Genomic DNA, 25,898 nt, shown 5'->3' with positions numbered 1-25,898 from the left:
CTTGGCCTTCTTGATTACCTGTCTTTTTGGCCACCCATCCAAAGCTTGCAAAGATTTAAAGTGTCACAGAACTCCCAGCAGTATTATCTGTAAAGAATGTTTCCTGCTGCTATTTGTGGGCAGATTAAACATACTACAAGGTAGGCATTCAAGGAAGGATGCACTGGCATTGGAGACAGTGCAGAGAAGGTTTACTTTACTTTATTGTCACCAAACAATTGATGCTAGAGCGTACAATCATCACAACGATAATTGATTCTGCGCTGCGCGCTCCCTGGATTACAAATCGATAGTAAATATTAAAAATTTAAATTATAAATCATAAATAGAAAATAGAAAAATGGGAAGTAAGGTAGTGCAAAAAAACCGAGAGGCAGGTCCAGATATTTGGAGGGTACAGCCCAGATCCGGGTCAGGATCCGTTCAGCAGTCTTATTACAGTTGGAAAGAAGCTGTTCCCAAATCTGGCCGTACGAGTCTTCAAGCTCCTGAGCCTTCTCCCCGACGGAAGAGGGACGAAAAGTATGTTGGCTGGGTGGGTCGTGTCCTTGATTATCCTGGCAGCACTGCTCCGACAGCGTGTGGTGTAAAGTTAGTCCAAGGACGGAAGGTTGGTTTGTGTGATGTACTGGGCTGTGTTCATGATCTTCTGCAGCTTCTCCCGGTCCTGGACAGGACAACTTCCATACCAGGTTGTGATGCACCCTAGAAGAATGCTTTCTATGGTGCATCTATAAAAATTAGTTAAGGTTTTTAGGGGACAGGCCAAATTTCTTTAGCTTTCTCAGATAGTAAAGGCGCTGGTGGGCCTTCTTGGCATTGGACTTTGCTTGGTTTGACCAAGTCAGGTCATTTGTGATATTGACCCCGAGGAACTTAAAGCTTTTGACCTGTTCCACTTGCGCACCACCAATGTAAATTGGGTCGTGCAGTCCGCTACTCCTTCTGAAGTCAACAACCAATTCCTTCATCTTGCTGACGTTGAGGGATAGGTTATTGTCTTCACACCATGCCACCAGGTTCTTAATTTCCTCTTTGTACTCAAACTCATCATTACCCGAGATATGGCCTACAATTGTTGTGTCATCGGCAAACTTATATATTGAGTTCGATGGAAACTTGGCTACACAACCATGGGTGTACGGTGAGTACAGCAGGGGGCTGAGTACACAGCCTTGTGGGGTACCGGTGCTCAGAGTGATTGTAGAGCAGAGCCTGTCCCCTATTTTTACAGCCAATCTTATTTTTATGAGAATGATCCCAGGAAAGAAAGGGTTAATGTATGAGGTGTGTTTGATGGCTCTGGACCTGCACCTGCTGGAGTTTAGAAGAAGAAGGGGAGAAATCTCGTTATACTTACTGAATATTGAAAAGCCTGGATAGAGTGGACATGAAGAGGATTCTTCAAGAATGGGAGAGTCTAAGACAAGAGGGAAGATCTCAGAATAGAAGGATGTTCTTCAGAACAGAGATGAGGAGGAACTTCTTAAACCAGAGCATAGTGAATTTGTGGAATTTGTTGCCACAGATAGTTGTGGAGGCCAAGTCATTGGGTATATTTAAAGTGGAGGTTTTTAGGTTCTTGGTACATTGACTGAGTCTATATTATTTGGAACTTAATGCTTTTATACATTGGAAAGGCAGATATGCAATTAGAAACAGTAGCATTTTGATTTTGTAAAATACATTCTTGCTTTCCAAACATAGCTTTAACACAGCATGGCAAACGAAACTGAGGTCATCTTACCTGAGTGTCCAGTCATGGTTACAGTAAGGTTGGACATTTCCAAGATAGAAGCCCAGAGACTGAGTGACATCTACTAGATTGCTGAAGTTGAGACTAATGCTGTTGTACAAGATGGAAGTCATACTGATTTCGTCAATAGCCCAGACATCCTCATTCGGCCCAGAGTGATAAGGCTGCCACCAGCGGAACTGGATGCCTAGTTGCCGTGCGTTCTGTGGAAGCTGCACAGAGATGATTCTACATGGAGAGAACAGCAGGGTGTGAAATTTCTGTACACTGTGATCCGCTAACCACTCCTTAATACTTGGAGTATTTACGGAAGATGATAAAATATAAAACCAATCATTGCACACACTTGAGCAGTGGAATGACCTTTTAAACCCAATTATTTCAAAACGTTACAGAAACACTTCTTGCTGCCTCTGTAAAGCAGCCAGCATGACCAAAGACCCCACTCACCCCAGGCATTGTCTCTTCTCCCCCTCTCATCAGGCAGAAGATACAAAAAGCATGACAGCTCATACCACCAGGCTCAAGGACAGCTACTCATAGCTACCACCTCACTGTTATAGAACTGTCGAATGGTGATAAGATGACCTCTTGACCTCAATCTACCTCGTTATATTTTCTACCTGCACTGCAGTTTCTCAATAACTGTAGTACTTTATTCTAAACTCTGTTATTAGTTTACCTTAGACTACCTCAATAAACTATTATGTATGAACATTATGCAAAACAATTTTTTCACTGTACCTTGCTACATGTGACAATAATAAACTATTTCACCAGTTTGCCAAGTTGTGAATACAATGTTGCAACAATTTTTTTTTAATTTTGGAAAAACATTTTGAGATCACATTCCTTCTGGTCAATGACAAAATGTAAAGCTTTTAGGAGGTTTGGATGATCTTGCATAAAGTTCAGTCTTTGTATGTTATTAGAGCAATTGGTTGACATTCATTTACAGTTTAAATTGTGACTGCTGCAAAAAACAAAAATCATCTCATTTTCAGTACGAATAAGAAGGGTCTGAAGATTGTGCAATGGTTAAAGTGCAATATTAAGATGAAGTGCAGCATATGACAAATCCTAGAATAAAAATAATTACTGTATGTTTGCATGCAAATTCAGTGCTTCAATCCACAAACTGTTGTTGGCAACATTATCAAAATTCTGAGGCTATTTACTTTGTAATACAGTAGGGAAGCTATAATTTTAAAAAATCATGACTTTAAACAGTGAATGGTGGAAATCAAATGAATGAATCAAGCCTTTCATTTGTTCCAATCGCCAACAATTTCATATCTTTAATACACTAAATAGAAAGCAAAGGTTTTTTGCAGAGAAAAATAAATTTTGAAGACACTTGCATATTCCTAAAAACACAAGTAAGAAAATATTGTCTCCCTTCCTACTTAGTTCACTGTATGGACTAAAGCCATCAGTTTATCTAAAAATGCTTAAGTATTCATAGAATCACTTCCTTACAATTGCTAGTTCTCTCGAATTGATAATACAACTCAATTCTATATTTAGAACTTGGTGTTTATGCAATATGCTCATATCTGCTCACGTCAAGGAAAGCTTTAAATCTCAGATGACAAATAATATAGCATTTTTGACATATGGAGCATTGGGGAGGACATATTATCATAGGAAAAATTAATTCTATCACCATGATTAACTACGTAAATCAACGATCATGTTCCCACCCAGTCCTGCACCTGTCAGGTTAGGGAAGCATGTGGGTTTCTTGGCAGACATGCTGGTCACTGCTATTGTACGGTATAAATGATCTGCTGTCGGTGAAAATGGTGAATAACATGATGGCTTTCATCTCCTTTCAATTTATTTCAATCTAATTTTAGTGCACAAAACTGACAATGATTTCCAACGGCCATCACTATTGTATCAATGTTTTCTACGATTATATTTAGAATGTAATCTTCAGAAATATGCAGATTGAGCTATCTAATGCAAGCATGGAAGAACACTGTTAGCATTGAACACTTAGTTAAAGAAAACAAAATTAAAATTTGAGAAGAACAAGAATGAAGAGTACAAGTGTTCCTTTATTTCAAATAACACCAGTAAGGCATTTAGCATTATGGAGTATTTAAAATAAGGTGCTTCTTGTAATTCTAATAACGCTACACGTCATCAGCAGCAGTGACCACTCATAGTTGAGTATGATTCTTATCCTGATGGTTGATCTGGTCACTTGTGGGTCTTGAGATGACCGAAGGGGTCGATCGGTGATCCACAAGTCCTATTGCAGCGTCGGCAGGTGTAGGTCATTGAGGCTGTGCTGGACGTAGCTGGTTGCACCTTTCCCAGTCTCTCCTTACATTGAAGCCGCTTGGTCTCAGCGGCATGGTGGAGGTATTCTTCGAGCTGTGCAGTCCCCTCACAGACAGTCTTTCCCTATCCTGTGCTAATTTCTCCCATCCATTCAGATTGAGGAGGCACTTCCTCAAGTGGGTTTTGAAATTGCCCTTGAACCACTTTTTCTGCCCAACAGGAGTGCGCTTTGCATCCTTGTGCAGGCCAGACAGGAGCTGTTTAGGGAGGCGGGGTCAGGCATACGGATGATGTGGCCGAACCATCGCCGTTGGTGTTGAGTCACAATTGTGGCAATGGAATTAACGTTAACTTCCTCCAGGATTCCGGAGTTAGTACGCCTGTTCTTCCAGCTAACTCTCAGAATCTTTTGGAGGCATCTTTGATGGTAGGTTTCGAGGATTTTATGTACCTGCTGTATGTTGTCCATGACTCTGCTCCACATAGCAAGGAGGGCAGGACTATAGCTTTATAGACCAGAAGCTTAGTGTTGGTCTTGATATCCCGACCTTCAAAAACCCTCTTTCTCAGCCTGGCAAAAGCTCTACTCACATTATTCTGTGATTTATTTCAAGGTCAATGTTGGCTCTTGAAGAAAGGCGGCTACCAAGGTATGGGAAATGATCCGTATTCTCCAGAGGGATGTTGTTAACTTGCACGGTTGGTGGTTTAAGAACTTGATCTGGAACAGGTTGGTGCAGGACTTGGGTTTTCTTGATGTTTAGATCAAGTCCCAGGAGCTTGTATGCTCTGGCAAAAGCATCCATTATCCATTATGCACTGTAGATCCTCCTCAGAGTGCGCATTTTCATCTGCATATTGGTGCTCCATGTTGGAAGCAGTTGACTCCTTGCTCTTCCTCTTGAATCTGTTAAGGTTAAAGAGCCTCCCATCTTTGTGAGCGGTTTTGGCCTGTGAAGTGAAGAATGGTTGCAATGAAAATGGCAAACTGAGTTGGGGCAATGATACACCCCTATTTAACCCTGGTCTCAACCTTAAAAGGTGCTGTTTCAGAGCCACAGTTGCTGATGACTTGCACTCATATAATTGTGTTAGAGCTGCAGGATCTTGAGGTATTTCTCTGGGCACCCGATTTTGGACAGTACCTGCCAAAGGGCAGAATGATTTACAGAGTCAAATGCTTTTGTAAGGTCTGTGAAGGCCACATAAAGTGAGAGATTTTGTTTGGAATATTTGGAATACTGTGTTTAGTTTTATTAATCCTGTTATAAGACAGATGTTAATAAGCTGGAAAGAGTGCAAAAATATTTATGAGGATGTTGCCAGGACCTGAAGTATTGAGTTTAGAGATAAATTGAGCAGGTCAGGGCTTCATTGGGATGTAGGAGGATAAGGGGGTGATCTTATAAAGGTGCAAAAAATCATGAAAATCATAGAATGGTTGACCTTACATAGTCTTTTTTCCCAGGGTTGGGGAATCAAGACCTGGAGGGCATAGGTTTATGTAAGAGGGGAGAGATTTAATGGGAATCTAAGGGGTAAGTTTTTCACTCAGAGATTGGTCCACATATGGAATAATATGCCAGTGGAAATGTGGTTGAGGCACATTTAGAAGGCAGGTAGACAGGTACATTAATAACAACAGTTAGAGTGATAAAGCTAAGCATGGGCAAGTGGGACAAGATTGGATGGTCCGCTTTGGGCTGAAGGGCCTGTTTTCATGCTGTATGATGCTACCATTTGTAGAAATGCACATTAAAGGCCAACATATCTCAGAATCCTATTACTTTGTGAATTCACAGTTGAACTTTTTCATCATAAAGCTGAATTTAATGATACTAATCGATAAACTAGAATTATGATTAGAGCATCACTTGCTATATTTATAGCTTCTGCTGCATACTAGAAACCCAAAATAGATTGTTTACTATGGAAGCAAATGCACTTACACATATTCAGACACAGGATATGGCCACAACTGGTAGCGTCAGTATTTATTGTCGAAACATATTGTCTTTATGAAGGTAGACATGTCAGCCAGTGGGGAAGGTACTCCTGCAGAGCTGCAGGTATGGAACTCAGGACTTTGAAGGAATGGCACATATTTTAAGTCAGGATGATGTGAGATCTAGAACTTGCATCTGGTAGTATTACCCCGTACCTACAAATTTCATCGTTTGAGATAGAAAAGATCACAAGTTTGAAGAGGCACTCATCCAGGAGAAGTTCGTATTTCATTGTCTTGTCAATGCTGGGGGTCAGAGCTGAGACAACCTGCAGAAGAACCAGCTTCTGACCTTCTCCGCACCCACAGCATTTTCTTGGTTGCTCCAGTTAGGTTTCTGGTTTCTGGTTAATGTTGCATTATCTGGCATTGGTATTGTGGTTCAGCATAATAGCCTGCAACTTAAGTGACGTGAATGTGATATGTTGTTCATATCTCTTTCATACTTGCTCATTTTCCATTTCCAATTTGTAAATTGGTAGTGAGCCACCTTCTTGGGCCATAGCAGTCATTCTAGTGAAGATACTCGCACTAGCTGTTGGGTAGTGAGCTCCAGGTTTTAGACAGAGCGGTGACGAAGGTACCTTGCCAAGTCAGGATGGTGTGAGAATTGAAGATAAGACCTGTGGGTGGTGGTCCTGTCTATCCACTGCACTTGTGCTTCTCGGTATACATGATCCTGGGTTTAGGAGGAGACAGGGTTAGGAAGATCATGTTGCAGAAACCTGAGCAAGTGACTGTAGTGCATTTTGTAGATGACAGACGCTGTCGTCATGATGGTAGTAGTGTCACATGGAATGTCAAACAGGCAACCTAGTTTGCCATGAATAGTATTAAGCTTAAATGGTTTTGTTGGAACCGCACTCGTCCAGGCAAGTAAAGAATATCCCACTTTGCTCATGTCTTCAAGATATCAGAGATAAGTCACTCAGTGAAGGATGCCCAACTCATAATATTCCTGCGCTGATCCTGTTGAGATCCTGGTTAATGGCAACCCATAGTGTAACAGAGAGAGTGAGGACATGAACAATGCCATGGATTGCCATGGCTAGCTGGTTAGACCCAATCTTGCTGAAGATGATCACTGGCTGGCACTTCTGCAGCATGGATGACACTCACCACTTCACAGGAGCAGAATGAAGCCATTCAGTCCATCAAGTCTTCTCCATCAATCAATCATGGCTGAGTTATTATCCCTCTCAGCCACATTCTCCTGCCTTCTCACTGTAACCTCTGATACCCTTACTAATCAAAAACCTATCAACCACGACTTTAAATATACCCAATGACTTGGTTATATTGGGTATATGGGTATGTCATGGAAGAGCGGGATATTCATTATGCAGATTGCCTAAAATTCTACCAATGGATATAAAATCAGGACAATCAGGTTCAAATTGGTGTGTGTACAGGCTTCTGCATGTTGTTCTTTGTAGGAAGCTTAGTGCTATTACAGCAATATAAAAATCCACTCTATGCAAAATGTAATTCTATCCTGTTACAGTCATATTTGAAATATTTGCCCACATGGCCTTATAAACTCAGGAGGTGTAAATGGAAAATTTTCCAGCTTAGGACCTATAATGCATTCTTTTTCAAAATATTAACTATTGGTCATACGTGGTTTATTAGAAATTCAGGAGCAACCAATTGCATTTCTTGTTAACATACACCAATGTCAATACGACCATTTGCTGGAGTTCCTTAATCTTTCTGCGTACATGGGAAGATGAAAATCAGATGGTGTGAGTATTTTACTACTGGATAAACTGAGTTACTTAATTATTTAGGTCAATAATGCAGTAAATGTATATGTTTATATAGCTTTGTCAGTAATCTGATAGTGTACTCAAAGATTTTTTTCACTGAAATTAATGTATGCAGCAAAAGCAATGTTGCCATAGCCACACTGGTCTGGAATTTCTATTGGGCAACACCTCAATAATTCATAAGAAGAAACTCCGCTGTGAATGCGTGTTAAATTGTGTGTGTGTGTGTGTGTATAGGGTGGTGTGTGGCGAGAAAAGATGGAGCGGGCTTTTGGGAAATTATGAAAGTGAACAACATTTAAGAGATGTTAAAGATCAAGGAATTCCCTTTTCATAAAGGATAAGGAGATGTGAAAAACGCTCGTTTTAATTTAATGCTTTTCACATCCTCAGGATGCCCTGAGCAACCAATAGAGGGTAATTAAGGAAATATTTCAGTTTATGTTTTCACTTCAGTGTCCCATAAATAGAATGTGATAATGATCAGATAAATCTGTCTGGGAACCTTGGTTGAGGCATAAATTATAGCCAAGACTCCGTGCAAACAAGCCTGTATTCTTTTAAACCAAACAAAGTACTTTTAACATCCACTTGAGAGGGTAATAATTTTGTCTGTTACCATCCAAGCACCTCCCACTGTTCAGCACCCACCCTGAGGTGTCAGCCTGGATCCTGTGTTCGGTCTTTAGAAAAGGACAAAAACCCACGGGTCTGACATAGTGCTAGGTGTGCCACAGCTGACTGATGAATGGCTTCAAAAAAAATGCCTGTTTTATAATTACCAAAAAAGCCAAAAGCTGGAAATCTGAAATAAAAAGGAAATGTGTTGGAAAGCACAGGTCAGGCAGCACCCGTGGCAAGTGCAGGTAAGACCTATGGAAGGCCATTGTGAGCACAAAAAGTCAGCTCTGAGTGAAGCTAGAGGCAGAATCAGACACACAGCAGAAGTGGCAGGTTTGCATGCTAGTACGCCCTATAAGGTGAAACCCAACAGCATAAATGGCAGTGATGCCTCACTCACCATTGAGTTCAATTCTTTTCATGCACACTTCGAAAGGGAGAATGATCCCCACAGCATTCAGCAACCCTGTGGCCTCCGTCTTGCAGGCCAACATCCGAACATCCTTCAAGATCGTGAACCCTCGCAAGGCATAAAGACCCGATGGCGTACCTGGCTGGTACTGAAAACCTGTGCCAACTAACTGACTGTAGTCTCCAAGGACATTTTCAACTCCACCCCACCCCCTGCCCCCCACTGCTGTGGTCTGAGGTTCCCACCTGCTTTAAAAGGGAAGCAATCATTCTGATGCCCTAAAAGAGCAGGATGAGGTGCCTCAACAACTATTGACTGGTAGCACACCTACTGTAATGAAGTGCTTTGAGAGTTCATTGTGGCTAGAGTTGGTCTTGCCTGAGGAAGGACTGCAATTTGTCACCTGCTGCAACAGGTCTATAGCTGATGCAATACCACTGGCTCTCCACTCTGCTTTGGAGCACCTAGACAACCACAAGCTGCATATCAGCTCGGCATTCAACACCATCATCCCCACAGAACTAATAACCAATGTTCAACCCATGGGCCTCTGTCCTTTCCTCTTTAACTGGGCCATCATTATTGGGAGACTACAGTCAGTGTGTATAGGAAACAACCTCCTCCTCACTGACTATCAATGCAGGTACTCCTCAAAGACGTGTGCTTAGCCTGCTGCTCTACTCTCTTTACACTCATGAGAGGGAGGGGAGGAGAAGATGGCGGCGCAACGCAGCATGCGCGGCTGCTCCGAAATGATATCGGTATTTGTAAGTAGGTACCGTGCACAATCCTGATTTGATGGAGACAGACGTGAGAAGCACAGAAAAACATCTGGAGAAACTTCTGAAATGCCTGCTTCGCTGCCGCTGCTATTGTGCGATCAAGAATCTCCGGAGGGGAAGGCCCCAAGTCCTCGACTTTGCCTATTGCCTGTTCCCGGGGCCGGGGTCGAAGGACTTGGCAGAGATGGTGCTCGGTGCTCGGTGTCGGAGGACTGGTTGGAGGCTCGAAGTTTTCGGACGGACTCAAGAGTCGGCTGTGGTCAGGTGCTTCCAGGGTGCTGCATCGGCAAGTTTGTGGCACTGGAGGTTCATGGCAGGGAGAATTTCTCCCTTCTACCATCTGCGTGAGATGATGGAACTTTCAAGAGACTTTGAGACTTTATTTTTACTGTGCCCATGGTCTGTTCTTTATCAAATTACGGTATTGCTTTGCACTGTTGTAACTATATGTTATAATTATGTGTTTTTTGTCAGTTTTTTTAGCCTTGGTTTGTCTTCTGTTTCTGTGATATCATATTGGAGGAACATTGTATCATTTCTTAATGCATGCATTACTAAATGACAATAAAAGAGGATTGCGTGTCCTCATAATCTAATCTAATCATGATTCTGTGGTTAAGCGCAGTTCAAGTACCATCCATAAATTCACCGATGACACCACTGTTGTTAGCAGAATCTCAGAATGGTGATGAGGAGGCCAACAGAGTGAGAAAGATTAGCTGGTTGAATGGTGTTGCAATAGCAACCTCGCGATCAGCGTCAGCAAGACCAAGGAAGTGACTGGGGGTTTCAAGAAGAGAAGTCAGGAAAATACACACCAGTCCTTATTGAGGGGTCAGCTGTGAGCAGTTTCAAGTTCCCAGGCATGAACATCTCAGAGGACCTATCCTGGGCGCACCAATGGATCTGCTTTGGTAAGAGTTTGAGATTTGGTATGTCACTAAAACCTCTTACAAATTTCTATAGAAGTATGGTGGACAGCGGCTGACTGGTTGTATGGCAGCCTGGTATGGAGCCCCCAATACACTGGATAGCAAGAGGCTGCAGCGGGTTGCAGACTCAACCAGATCCATTATTGGTACATCCTTCCCCAGCATTTTGGATATCTTCAGGAGGTGGTGTCCTCTTCTCATAACTCTCAGAATCAGGTTTATCATCACCGGCATGTGTCCTGAAATTTGTTAACCCAGCAGCAGCAGTTCAATGCAATACATAGTATAGAAGAAAAAAACAAAATAAAATAATAATAACAACTTAAAAAAATAAGGAAATCAATTACAGTATACGAATATGGAATAAATTAAAAATTGTGCAAAAAACAGAAATAATATATATTAATAGGTGAGATAGTGTCCAAGGGTTAGGAATTGGATGGCAGAGGGGAAGAAGCTGTTCCTGAGTGTGTGCCTTCAGGCTTCTGTACCTCCTACCTGATGGTAACAGTGAGAAATGGCATGCCTTGGGTGCTGGAGGTCCTTAATAATGGACTATGCCTTTCTGAGACACCGCTCCTTGAAGATGTCCTGGGTACTTTGTAGGCTAGTGCCCAAGACAGAGCCGACTAAATTTACAACCCTCTGCAGGTTCTTTCAGTCCTGTGCAGTAGCCCCTCTATACCAGACAGTGATGCAACCAGTCAGAATGCTCCCCACACTGTATCTGTGAAAAGAAGTTTTTGAGTGTACTTGTTGACATACCAAATCTCTTCAAACTCCTAATGAAGTATAGCCGCTGTTTTGCCTTCCTTATAACATCGATATGTTGGGACCAGGTTAGATCCTCAGAGATTTTGACACCCAGAAACTTGAAACTGCTCACTCTCTCCACTTCTGATCCCTCTATGAGGTTTGGTATGTGTTCCTTCATCTTACCCTTCCTGAAGTCCACAATCAGCTCTTTCGTCTTACTGATGTTGAGTGCAGGTCGTTGCTGCAGCACCACTCCACTAGTTGGTATATCTTGCTCCTGTATGTCCTCTCGTCAGCACCTGAGGTTCTACCAACAACATCAGCAAATTTATAGATAGTATTTGAGCTATGCCTAGCCACAGAGTCACAGTCATAGAGAGTAGAGCGGTGGGCTAACCACACACCCCTGAACTACCATCAGGGAAAGGGTATATGTGCCTGAAAACCCACAGTCAATGACTTAGGAACAGCTTCTGCTCCTCCATCATCGGATTTCTGAATGGTCCACAGACCCATGAACAAGACCTCATTATACCTTTCTTTGGCACTACTTATTTATTTCTGGTGATGTATAGATTTTTATACCTTTGCACTGTACTGCTGGCACATTATATGTCAGCCATAGTACACCGAATTCTGATCCTGAAACAGCTCATGGTTCACCTAATATTTAGAGGTTACAGAGATCTCATAAACCAAGAGTACCAAGCACCGCGCAGTTACACAGAATCGTTCAGTGTTGGAAAGGCAGGGATGGATTGGAAAAAGCTATACCACAAAATTAGAGAAATATTTGTGCATAACTTATGTGATTAACACAATGTATAGAAGCAACAGCAAGGCAAACTGTACATGATCTGAGGAAAGTGAAGATATCATTCTATCCTAAAAAGGGGAGGAGAAGATGGCGGCGCGACACAGCGCGCGTGGCCGCTCCGGAATGATATCGGTATTTGTTAAGTAGGTACCATGCACAATCCTGATTTGATGGAGAGAAGCACGGAGGAACATCTGGAGAAACTTCTGAAATGCCCGCTTTGCTGCTGCTGCTACTGTGCGATCGAGAATCTCCGGAAAGGAAGGCCCAAAATCCTCGGCTTTGCCTGTTGCTTGGCAGCCGGGGCTGGGGTCGAAGCGCTCGGCAGAGATGGTGCTCGGTGTCGGAGGCTCGAAGTTTTCGGATGGACTCAGGAGTCGGCTGTGGTCAGGTGCTTCCAGGGTGCTGCATCGGCAAGTTTGCAGCGCTGGAGGTTCATGGCAGGGAGAGTTTTTCTTCCTTCTACCGTCTGCGTGAGATGACGGGATTTTTGAGAGACTTTGAGACTTATTTTTACCATGCCCATGGTCTGTTCTTTATCAAATTATGGTATTGCTTTGCACTGTTGTAACTATATGTTATAATTATGTGGTTTTTGTCAGTTTTTCAGTCTTGGTTTGTCTTGTGTTTCTGTGATATCATACTGGAGGAACATTGTATCATTTCTTAATGCATGCTTTACTAAGTGACAATAAAAGAGGACTGCGTGTCCTCATAATCTAATCTAATCTATCACATTTTATATGTTTCTACATCTTTCCAGTAACACTTTGATCATAGACTCTTCATAGTCAAATAAAATTCATCTGAACAAACAATGCCGTGGTAGGAAAATAATTAAAGGTGGTTCTTAGATTGGAGGTGACCTGAACACAGTTTATCTTCTGTGGAAGTCACGCTACCATGGAAGGAACATAAAAATAAACTTAGCAGGCAAGAATTAAATTTTTCTTCAGATTTTCTGAAATGAGAGGATTGAGGAAGCAAGTTTGTGATCATATCTAACATTAAGGTGTCAGGAAGGTTTTCAGGGGTTAACTGCATACCCAAGTACGGGGAGGAGCGAGTGATCGCGTCATACTCAGGGTGTGCTTTATTCAGCTGGCAGCACTGTCACAAAGACAGGTGGCACACACCACAAAAATAGTGCATTTGGCAAAATCAGGGGTCTTAACACAGCTGGGAACAGTTATGAAACCTGGCACAGCTGCCACTCTAGTCACAATAGGCGCCATGGACAGACCTCAAACAGTGGAGATACTTGGCAAAGGCAGGGAACTGGACCAGCAGGCAGCTCCAGCCTGCAAAGATCCTGTCCTGTTTGTCAACTCGAGGTTGTTCCAACTCGTCAATGACATGCATGCATAATTAGAAAAAGAGAAAACATCAAAGGAGGCTTGAGGTGTTCAGCAAGCTGGACTTCTTGGGATATTTTAGAGGCTTTAGGTAAATACTTCAGACATCTGTAATTCTGCTTAATTAAACTAAAATTATTTCACACATCTGAATTCCTTAAAAAATTAAATACAGTACTGTAACATCGCTGAAGGCTCCATATAGGAATTGGCTTTCATCTCCATTGCATCCATGGCAACATGTTAATTATTAAGAGATGTTTGAAGAGAGCACTGCTAAGCTGATCAACATTCAATACTTATTAATTGCTTCAAAAATAATACATTGAAATAAGGTTTCTTCTTGCTGAGGAATTTCATAATTATCAACTCCTTCGGTTCACATATTTCTTCTCAGTGTGACACCTCATCTAACTGTATGAGAGCTGCCACGTCGAGAGTTTGGACAGGAAAGAATTGTTAATCTGGTTACAGTTAACGGAAGTATATTCAGGAAGAGATGTCCCTCAACTGGACACTACAAAATTATGCCGCAATGCTGATTAAACTTACCCAAATGGTATAACGATTCTGAATGAACAGACTAACAAATTATGTGGTTTCTTTCTGCAATTTGCAGCGTCTTCTGAAGACCGCAAAATGATTATTTAATTTCTCCTTCTTAATGCCATATTATACCTCAGTGTGACACTACCAATCAGGCAAATGCCAAGTGAAGTGCGTTAGTCAAGAGGACTCAGCTTCCAACATTCAGATCACACCAAACACTTCATCTCCTGTAACCAACATCACGAGATTCAGAGGAATACACTTAATTAATATTAAGTGTGAATATTCATGCAACAGAAACAAAAAGTATAAGAATTATTAAAATGATCCCATCAGTGAGCATCTACATTCCACTTCTAGTCTAAACTAATCCCATCAAGAAGATTAGCATAGGACCAGCATTTCCCTTTCATAACCAAATTATAAGAGGAATATTAGCTCGGATCCTGCTTTTTAATCCCATCCAGAGAGTCTCAGCCAAAAAAAAAAAATTGAACTTCCAAAATTTGTTAAAGGACACCACTATTTCCATATTCACACGGTTGCCTTTCTGTTGAAGTGACACTTGTAAAGAAGTGCCATTTGTATCTGGAAACAAAATGCTTCCTGGAATAAGGATAACACAAATGTCAGCAATTACACTTGTGGCACTAATCAAAATGATGTTAAAAAGATAAATTTACATTGTAACACATATTCTAAGTATGTTACCAGTTGAATTGTATCGCAAAATTACACTCCATAAAATTCAGCTCTCGGTTGTCTGCCCCAGGGACACCATTCAGATGCAGTCATCTCAAAGTCATGAAAGACAATTATCCAATGTTTCCTTTTTATTCATTCTTTGCAAATCCCATCCAGATGTCATTTTGAGAAGGTAATGGTGAAAGCTAAGTGGCTGGTGAAGTTGGTGGGTGATTTTGACTTAACTTACCGTGGCTCATGGTAGTTCCTGTAGGAATAGTGATGCAGTAGGTTCCATGTAATTCCATTGTCCGCAGAAAAGTGCAGCAGAACCCCTTCCCCTGGCTGGTTTGGGGGCTTGCATGTGCTCAGAACATATTTACTACCCAGGCGAAGAGTGAACTGGAGGAATCTGCAGAAACGAAAGCACCACAAGGCAAAATATTTACAACCTTAAATAAGTTCATCCATACAAAGCCTGCAGTTGCATCAGCAGCACTTAAAAGTCCAGCATTATTACCAACGAAAAGCAATTGCCCTTTGAGCATATTTCCATTGACATCGGGTGGGACTAGTACTGGAGGTCATGGGTTAAGGGTGAAAGGTGAAACATTTAAGGGGAAAACAAGGGGGAACTTCTTCACTCGGAGTGGTGAGAGTGTGGAACTAGCAGCCAGCAGAAGTGGTGCATGTGAGTTTGATTTCAACATTTAAGAGAAATTTGGAGAGGTACATGGATGGGAGGGGTCCATGGGTGGGCAGAGATCCGGGTGCAGATCAATGGCACTAGGCAGAATAATAGCTCGGTGTATAATAGATGGGCCAAAGGTCCTGCTTCTGTGCTATAGTGTTCTATGACTCTATATTTCAGAGGAGATCTCATTCTTTCCCCACTGCTTTAAACTTCAATTTTGAAAACTTGACAAATAGGCACCATCATTAAGTAGGGTGATAGCTTGATGGTCTTGCTTTCTTCTCACCGCTGTCATCAGGAAAAAGGCACAGGGATCTCAGGAACCACACCAGCAGGTTCAGGAACAATTATTATCCCTCAACCATCAGGCTCTTGAACCAGAGGGGATAACTTCACTTGTCCCATCACTGAACTGTTGAACTATGGACTCACTTTCAAGGACTCCTCATCTCATATTCTCAGTATTTATTACTTACTATTATTATTATTGTTATTTATTTTCTTTCTTTTTGTAGTTGCACAGTTTGTTGTCTTTTGCACATTGGTTGTTTCTCCATCCTGTTGAGTGTGGTCTTTCATTGTTTCTACTGTAATTCTTGTACTTACTGTGATTGCCCACAAGAAAATGAATCCCAGGGGCTGCATATAGTATATGTTGTTGTTTTTTTACAGCCCTTAACTCTGAGTGGAGTCACCAGGACGACGTCATGGTGGCATTTTTTTTTAGCAGGCTTTCTTATTTTTACGAGGCCGAGTTGCTACCTCGATGCTCAACCCAGCATAGATGGAAAGCGTGCAAGGGAGCCAGCTGGATATGAACTCGGGAGCCTTCGCTCCGAAGTCCGGCACTGATGCCACTATGCCACCAGCCGGCTATATGGTATATGTACTTTGATAATAAATTTACTTTGAACTTTGATAGTACAACTCTCATAGAATTTACTTAATACTTAGTCTTGTGTAACATGCATTAATGATTTCCACTGATATATAAAGGCTGTGAGAAGGACATTGTAAATGATACAACAGTTAGCCACGTGGTTCATAGTGAAGAGGAAACTTTCAACTGCAGGAAGGAACAGATGCATTAAGGAGAAAATTAGTGAACTGGACTTAATCCAGAAAATCACGAGATCATGCATTTGAGGCGATACAACAAGAGAATACTCAATAAGTATGTGAGGGCATTGTAAGAGTGAAGATGAACAAAAATGCTTATGAGCAGCAGTTTAGGTCAATAAAGTAACAAAAGGGAGAGAGGGATTTATTCACCAACATAAAGAATGCAAAAGTAGGATGTAATACTGAAACAGTGTACATCTCCAAATGAGCATGGTCATCAGTCACAACCAAATCGTGCCAGGACTGGAAAATTTTAGTTACAAAAAGAGACTGAAAATACTGGGGTTGTTTTCTTCGGAGCAGAGGAGGTTGTAAAGAAGTATCTAAAATTACAAGGGACCTAAGTAGTTTTGAAAAGAGGGATCAAAATTTGGGGACGTAGAAGGATTAGAGGGGAATAGGATGTGGGATTTAATGAGTGAAAGGGTAGAAGTAGGAACTTTCCCAGAGAAGTGAAAGGTAATAGTAGTTGGCTACTTAGACTTGTTGTCAGCTGTACAGCCCAGAAATAAGCCCTCCCGCCCACCAAATTACAAAATATAATGTAAGTTTGTTATCAAAGTACATATATGTCACCATATACAATCCCGAGATTCATTTTCTTGTGGGCATGCACAGTAAATCCAAGAAACACAATAGAAGCATTGAAAGACTGTACATAACAGGACGGACAAACAACCAATGTGCAAACACAGAAGTAGAAAAAAATAGTAATAATAAATAAAAAGGTGATAAATATCCAGAACATGAGATGAAGGGTTCTTGAAAGTGAGTCCATAGTCCAACAGTTCAGTGATGAGCAAGTGAAGTTGAGTGTAGTTATCCCCTCTGGTTCTGGAGCCTGATGGTTGAAGGGTAGTAACTGTTCCCGAACCTGATGGTGTGGGACCTGAGGCTCCTGTATCTCCTTACTGATGGCAGCAGCAGGAAGACAACGTGATCTCAGTGATGATGGATGCTGCTTTCCTGCGACAGCACTCCATGTAGGTGTACTCAATGGAGTGGAGGGCTTTACTTTTGATGGACTGGGCCATATCCATGACTTTTTGTAGGATTTTCCGTTCAAGGGCATTGGTGTTTCCACACTATGCTGAATTTTCACAAACTTCTAAGGAAGTAGAGACGCTGCCGTGCTTTCTTCGTAATGGCATTTATGTGCTAGGCTCAGGGCAGATCCTCTGAAGTGATAATACTGAGGAATTTAAAGTTGCTGACCCTCTCCTCTTCTCCAAAGAGGACAGGCCCATGGACCTCCGGTTTCCTCCTGCTGAATTCAATAATCAGCTCCTTGGACTTGCTGACATTGAGGGGGAGGTTGCTGTTGTTGTGGCACCACTCAACCAGATTTTCAATCTTCCTCTTTTATGCCGATTTGTCACCCCCTTTGATTCGGCCAACAACAGTGGTGTCATCGTCAAACTTATATATGGCTTTGGAACTGTGCTAAGCAACACAGTCATAAGTATAAAGGAGCAGGGGACTAAGCACACAGCCTTGTGGTGCAGCTGTGCTAATGGAGATTGTGGAGGAGATGTTGGTGCCAATCTGAACTGAGTGGAGTCTGCAAGTGAGGAAATCAATTTCCACATCACCATACCCATTCCGAACTTTTTGCCCATGTGTACACTAATCCCATTTGCCCACATTAGGTCCATATCCTTCACTGTACAGGTGCATGCCAGATGTTTCTTAAATGTAGTGGCTGTAACCAATTACACCATTTCTTTTGGCAACAAGTTCCAAATATCATTCGCTCTCAAATCTTCCTTAAAACTCCTTCCCCTCACCTTAAATCTTTGTGCCCATGTTTTTAATACCCTTACTGTGGAATAAAGATTCTGACCATCCATCCTAACTATACCTCTTGAAATTTTATAGACCTCTTTCAATACGTGCTTCAGCCTCATTTGCCCCAAGGCAAAAACAAACCCAGCATACCTAATCTCTCCCACGTAAACAAAGTACTCCAATCCAACTACATCGTGATGAATCTCCTCTAAATTCTCTCCAGCAGAAGCACATCCTTCCAGCAGTGTGGCAACCAGAATACTCCAGGTGTAGCTGAACCAGTGTTTTTGTAAAATTGTAATGTCATATTCCAACTTTTATATTTAGGCCCTGACCTCCGAAGGAAAGCATATCATACGTCTCCTTCGCTGCCCTGTCTATCTGCATCATCACAACAGGCTTTATCCCAAGGTCCTCTATTCATCAGCATTCTTCAGCTTCCTACCCTTTTCAGAACATGCACTTGAAAAGTTAAGAGTTAAAAGCCTGAAGGGCTAGAGGCCTACTGCTGGATGGAATGATGAGGGTGCCTAACTCTTTGTTTCGTGTAGTTTTTTCTGAATTACACGATTTGCTATTAGTACAACGGCATTTATTAGTTTCCAGACCATAATGTTGTCACCATGGTTCGGATATGGCCCAAGTGTGGAGTAAGAGACATTGAAGTGGGTCGATAGTTCACAAAACTTTACTGCGAACAGGGCTCAAGGGAAAACAAAACAATAAATGCTAGGCCAAACAGGGCCATTAACTAAATCTCTCAAACGGGAAACGAAGCCTACACTGTGGCTGAAAAAAACACCCAATTATTAGACGAATACCACGAGTCTTCAGAGTCAGTTGAATGTCCACAGTCCAATGCCTCAGGCAAGGCTGATGCAAAACAAAAGCGAAGCGTTGCTGTGCTCTGTCCGAGTCTCGACAAGCACCATGACGACAAGTATGTAGTTAAATACTATCACGATTAAATAATAATTAGCTGACATGTGCAAATTCACAAGCGCGATTGCCATATCTACCGTGCTGCCGAATCCGTGGTTGTGACAAATGTTGATTGTTTCTTGAAGTAAGAATTCAAGCATTTGAGTTGATTTTGTTCTATATTCCCTGTGTTTTTTTATCTTTCTATTTTCTGCACCCTTTTCAATGATGCCGGGTTTTGGTACTCATAAAAAAAACTATTTATTTCCAAAGATACACTGAGCTGGAAGTGGTCTACATACTATCAGTATGTCAAGAAAATGTCAAAATAGCAAAGAATCCAGATTCAAGTGGAGAAGAATCTCTCTCTCTCTCACAATGTCTACCCACGTTCTCAAAGTGAACTGACTGATTATGACTGAGTTCCAAGGAACTGCAGCTATCTGTTTCTTCAGTTCTTCCCAGTAACCCATTGCCATGGCATCTTCTGGATATGACACATCCTGCACTACTTAAGATTCAAGGTTCAAGACTTAAGATTGCTTAATGTCATTTCCTGTACACAAGTGTAAGGGGAACGAAATGTTACTCCAGGTAAAAACCAAAGATAAAAAACACAATAATAATATCAAAAACACACACAATAAATATAAATACATAATCAAATACATAAAATAGCTTCTATACATAGATTGATTGTATGTCCATAGAGTGACGCTAGGCTGAACAGAAGGTGACTGATGGGAAATAATAAGGTCATGGTGGAGTAGGTAGCTGGAGGTGTTGATCAGCCTTATAGTAAGTTTTTGAACCTGGTGGTCCTGGCATGGCTGCTACATAGCCTCCTCCCTGATAGGAGTGAGACAAACCACATGGAGGTTGGTGACCAGTGGTGAGCCTCAGGGATCCGTTCTGGGACCCCTACTCTTTCTGATTTTTATAAATGACCTGGATGAGGAAGTGGAGGGATGGGTTAGTGAATTTGCTGATGACACAAAGGTTGGGGGTGTTGTGGATAGAGTGGAGAGCCGTCAGAGGTTACAGCGGGACATTGATAGGATGCAAAACTGGGCTGAGAAGTGGCAGATGGAGTTCAACCCAGATAAGTGTGAGGTGGTTTATTTTGGTTGGTCAAATATGATGGCAGAATATAGTATCAATGGTAATACTCTTGGCAGTGTGGAGGATCAGAGGAATCTTGGGGTCCGAGTCCATAGGACACTCAAAGCTGCTGTGCAGGTTGACTGTGTGGTTAAGAAGGCACACGGTGCATTGGCCTTCATCAATCGTGAGATTGAGTTTAAGAGCCGAGAGGTAATGTTACAGCTATATAGGACCCTGGTCAGACCCCACTTGGAGTACCGTGCTCAATTCTGGTCGCCTCACTACAGGAAGTACGTGGAAACCATAGAAAGGATGCAGAGGAGATTTACAAGGATGTTGCCTGGATTGGGGAGCATGCCTTATGAGAATAGGTTGAGTGAACTCAGCCTTTTCTCCTTGGAGCGACGGAGGATGAGAGGTAACCTAATAGAGGTGTATAAGATGATGAGAGGCATTGATCATGTGGATAGTCAGAGGCATTTTCCCCAGGGCTGAAATAGCTAACACGAGGGGGCATATTTTTAAGGTGCTTGGATGTAGGTACAGAGGAGATGTCAGGGGTAAGTTTTTTACGCAGAGAGTGGTGAGTGCGTGGAATGGGCTGCCAATGGCGGTGGTGGAGGCAGAAACAATAGGGTCTTTTAAGAGACTTCTGGATGGATACATCGAGCTTAGAAAAATAGAGGGCTATGGGTAAGCCTAGGTAGTTCTAAGGAAAGGACATTTTCGGCACAGCTTTGTGGGCCAAAGGGCCTGTATTGTGCTGTAGGTTTTCTAAACAGTCTATGAGCAGGGTGTGTGGGATCCTTCATGGTATTACTGGCCTTCTTCCGGCACCTTTCAGTGTCTGTGTCTTTGATAGCTGGTAGGCTAGTGCCAGCAATGCATTCAGCAGCTTTGCCTACCCGTTGTTTAGCCTTCCTTTCTGCCGCAGTGCAGTTTCCCTACCATGCAGTGATGCAGCTTGCTAGGATGCTCTCTACTGCGCATCTGCAGACTTATGTGAGTATGGATATACAAAGTCCCGCTTTCTTCAAACTCCTCGGAAAGTTGAGGCATTGGTGAGCTTTCTCGACTGTGTAGCATGTGATCTGGGACCATGAGAGGTAGTGTCTGTTGTGCACTCGCAGGAGCTTGAATCTGTTATGCCGCCAGTGTAAAGGGGTGTGTGAGTGGTACAGGTTCTTCAGATTAAGGGAGAGGTTATTTGCCTGGCACTAGGCCTCAAGCTCTTCCACCTCCTCCCTGTAGGCCGTGCAATTGTTGTTAAATTATTAAATTCGTATTAGATTAGTAAACCTAATTGCAGCTTTTCCATTGCTCGTGACTGGTATGAATTCAGCTGACTATATCTCTAATACTTCATTCGGCTGAAATCATTTGGAAATAACCCATGTGGTGGTTCCTATAAAATACTCAGCTATGTCATAAATTGACTTGTTACATGCCATCTCTTGCAGCAGAGAGAAATCATGGCATATTATCACAAACCCACACATGTGTTTAGATCAAATTCCCTTTAGCATGAGCGTATCATGCCATACTTTTCTGCTCTAAACTGCATTCTTCTTTGATATGACTCTCAAGGTTTGAAATAATTGTTGCTGCCCTGTTATTTTGTAGGATTTTGTCACCTCTATCTGTTAAAAACTGCAAATTAAGGCATAACATTAAAACAATATTGTAGCAATGTTCAAAATGTGAAATGGTGCCTGTAGCCTGACCAGAAATTTCAGATATATTTGCTCTTAGTTTGACAGTTTTGAATTTTGTAGCTGAATTTGTACTGGCAGATAATTCTTAAATCAGGTCCTTTTACCAACTTGAGAGCTAAATGGAAGTATAGATGTTTAATAGGCCCCTAGGTCCATTGTTTGCTGGATAGGAATATCTACAGCAGTACTATAGCATCAGTGTGTGTTTCTCAACTAAAAGACGTCTGTGATGTTAATCAGTCCTTCTCTTTCATTGAAATGAATAACATGATATTGATGGAAATTTTACAAGGATGGCAAATTCTGCTTTCAAACAAACTGAACGACTTTCGATGCATTCACTTTCTGGATTAGACTAAAGCAGCTTGATCCTCAGTCGGCCAGCTAGCTGATGAAATAGGCTTTAGAGATTGTGCAGTTCACCACACCATTACACTGTCTCCCTGCTGTTTAAAAATAGGCGAGGACTGCATCCCACAGGAATTCAAAGTCAGATGGATCTGGCCTTAGTGAACAGTCGCTGTAAAAAAAAGTTCTGTTGATGGTGATACAAAGACTAAATCTTACAGATTAAATATATACTTTCTGGACAGCCCCTTTCAATTCATGTTAATTACTTTGCCCTTTACCTGGCTGAGGTACTGTCAAGAAAGTAAGTAGTGAGTTCGCGTCTTCCCTCTTTGTTGAATACCAGGGCCTTGCCACTTGAGAGGACGCCACAACCAAAACCAAGTTCTGCACCACGGATTGAGTGGAAATTGTGGTAGGAGGAGAGCCGGGGGCTACTAAAACTCTCAGAAATGATAGTGGGGTATGTTTGGGAAGCCATATCACAACCAGGCCCAGAAAATCCGGGATCACACCTGGAATCAAATAGAAAAGTCACATCAGAAAGCTGACAGCAGAGGTAACTGGGACGTAAACATGTGAACGCAGCATTACCTGCAGTATTTGGAGTGATGAAAAAATCTCTTCCAAAATTAGCATCAAGCAGGGTGCATCACACGGGTTCATTTAAATTATTATGGTTCTTAAAGTGAACAGTTCCTTTGTGATTTTGAATTCAGTGCCAGTGTTGAAAACTAGGATGTCAAACTACCTGATTTACTTCTGAGACCTGCTCATGTGTGAAATATATTGGTAAATATTCCTGTTACATAATTTTAGCTCAGCCACTTGCTGAACCATTTTAATGCATCAAATGTGACATATGAAATAATTCAGGATGATTACATTGACTTTAGTTCTAGGAAGTTCAGTGAAGTCCCGCTGTGCTGTACCAGTGAAATAAACACATCTCTTTTCTTTTACGTGCAATGCTGGTGAGAGATTAAGGGAAGGTTAATCATCAAACAAAAACGGGTCAATAAAACTCTTTTAATTTGTTGCCAATACTGCAGATAAAACTCAGAAATCTTGAAGAATAATGAGGTTCCGTCTTACTTGCATCCATTAGTAGTGCATCGACCTCGACCAGAGCACAGTTTGTAGCAGGCAGGGCCAATGTAGACTGGGAGAGAAGTAAACAGATTAGATGACTGTAGAATCCACATGGCTTAGAGAGAGCTTACAAAATCACAAAGTGAATGAACTTAGTGGCATTATGCAATTCTCTGATACTGAAGAAAAACTCGCCATGTGTAAAGAGGATATTAGATTTTGTCCTCGCTCTAATTGTCTTGTTAGAGACTTCAGGAGGAGGAAACCAGAAGTCCAAGAACTTAGCAATGGAAGGGTGCAGAATAATCTGATCAGCAAATCGTATCTGCCTCCATTGCCACTTTGTTAATCAAATGTTTATGCTTCTTCTCTTGCCTATGATTTCCCCCTCCCACCCTGAAGGGGAAAAACTCACTGGCAATGTAGGTTTTGATTTCTACTGCCTGTCATTGGTGGTGCCCTGCCAGAGGTTACTAACTAGACAACAGAACATGTGCTGGGCACAGAGGCTGAGATCAGTGCTGCCTGAGTTACCAGACTTTATACTGTATTTGGCCTTCAGACTGTGGATAACGGCAATGCAGACCGGGGCCAATTGTAATTCAGACAAGGCAAACGGGGACCAATTTTTTATCACTGCTTTAGGATGGAGAGATAAATATGGGACCTGCCTTTTTAAAGAAGGACGAGTCTCAGACACAGTGGGTGCATGATGTGACTTTCAACAGCATTGTAACATAACTTCGAAGGCAGCTTTTCACCATCCTACATTAGTCACTTCCCACAGTGGCAGGATTTTCCAGTCATTTAACAAAGAACACCAGGAAAATACAAATCCACCAAATGAAATGGACAGAGAAAAGTCGATGAATACATTGTGTTTAACTCAAGGATGTAATTCCTAACCATTGTCAATTGCCCACATATTTCCAGCCACAGGGCCCATCTGACTCCAGCGAAACCTGGTACCAATGGTGAGGGCTGCATATGGTAGAGGAATGGTTATACGACTCCATCTGTAACAAAAAAAACACAATTTATCAAATAGTATCTTTAAATTGCTTACTTTGGTTGATTTAAACTTGTACTGTGGATGGATGGCATGGGAGAACTACCTGCCGACTGGATAATCGGCTAGCGCTCTGAATGAGATCCTGAGGCAGGTCTCACTTAGATAGGACCCTGGCATGACAATAGACTGCCTGGTCCCAGAGATGGAAAGAGGAAGGATTACAGCTGTCTCAGCATATTTCCAAAAAAAGAGAAAGGTTATCAGAATCAGGTTTAATATCACCAGCATACGTCGTGAATTTTTTTTTGTCTTTGTGGCAGCAGTACAATGCAATACATAATAATAGAAGAAACATGAATTACAGTGAGTATATATACTGTACTGTATATTAAACAGTTAAATTAAATAAGTAGCACAAAAACAGAAATTAAAAAAGTGGTGAGGTAGTGTTCATGGGTTCAATGTCCATTCAGAAATCTGATGACAGAGGGGAAGAAGCTGTTCCTGAAACATTGAGTGTGTGCCTTCAGGTTTCTGTATTCCTTCCTGTTGGTAGCAATGAGAACAAGGCATGGCCTGGGTGATGGGGAGTGGGGGTCTTTAATGATGGATGCCACTGTTTTGGAGCATTGCTCCCTGATGATGTCCCAGATACTATGGAGACTAGTGCCCATGATGGAGCTAAGTTTATAACTCTCTGCAGCTTATTTTGATCCTCTATCCTCTGCATTAGCAACCCTGCCCCCACCATACTATGTGGTGATGCAGCCAGTTAGAGTGCTCACTACAGTAGATCTGTAGACATTTGTGAGTGTCTTTGGTGACTTCCCAAATCCCCTCAAACTCCTAATGAAATACAACTGCTGCCGTGCCTTCTTTGTAGCTGCATTGATATGTTGGGTCCGCGATAGATCCCCAGAGACACCGACACCCAGGAACCTGAAACTGCTGACTCCTTCCACCTCTGACCCCCCCTATGCGGAATGGTGTGTGTTACACCAGGGATTGTGCACATGCAGGAAATCTTCAGCAAGGGTAGATGTGGGTGTGGAGTTGAAGCTACAATTAAATTAACCCAGATCTTATAAAGTAGTGGCAAGGCTCAAGGAGTTAAGATGTCTTTGCATTCTCCTAATTTGTATACTCTTAGCATGCACAGCTGAGAATTTTATATGAATAAGATGTTCCCATTAGCAGTAGAGACCGGGTAAGGAAGGTGATGTGTTACACCATCTCTAGTGGCACTGGAACCTTTTGCCATTACTAACCGTGCAATGTTACCAAGCTTAAATAATAAAAAAAAAATGACCTATGTCATCACCTTTGTTATAAATTCCTTTGAAAGTATTTGTGCTGTGAACATTAGTGAGTG

At 41.9% G+C, this 25,898-nt stretch overlaps 1 protein-coding gene across 3 annotated transcripts in view; it reads right to left on the bottom strand.

The window, feature by feature from the left end:
- The window catches only part of LOC140186845 (reelin-like), a 319,577-nt gene that overhangs the window by 135,851 nt on the left and 157,828 nt on the right, over positions 1–25,898 (bottom strand). For 2 of the 3 annotated variants that reach the window (XM_072241501.1, XM_072241502.1), the window contains exons 16-20: positions 24,421–24,530; positions 23,518–23,584; positions 22,704–22,937; positions 14,981–15,142; positions 1,748–1,984 (exon numbers count right to left, since the gene is read on the bottom strand). In XM_072241501.1, the coding sequence (XP_072097602.1) occupies positions 1,748–1,984; positions 14,981–15,142; positions 22,704–22,937; positions 23,518–23,584; positions 24,421–24,530 (810 nt within the window). The remainder of the gene's footprint in view (positions 1–1,747; positions 1,985–14,980; positions 15,143–22,703; positions 22,938–23,517; positions 23,585–24,420; positions 24,531–25,898) is intronic. The other variant, XM_072241503.1, reaches the window with a different exon arrangement.

The sequence above is a fragment of the Mobula birostris genome, chromosome 23 (genome assembly GCF_030028105.1).
Source record: "Mobula birostris isolate sMobBir1 chromosome 23, sMobBir1.hap1, whole genome shotgun sequence".
Taxonomy (NCBI): Eukaryota; Metazoa; Chordata; class Chondrichthyes; order Myliobatiformes; family Myliobatidae; genus Mobula; species Mobula birostris.
The sequence above is the reverse complement of the archived record's forward strand: the minus strand, read 5'-3'. Positions and strand labels throughout refer to the sequence as shown.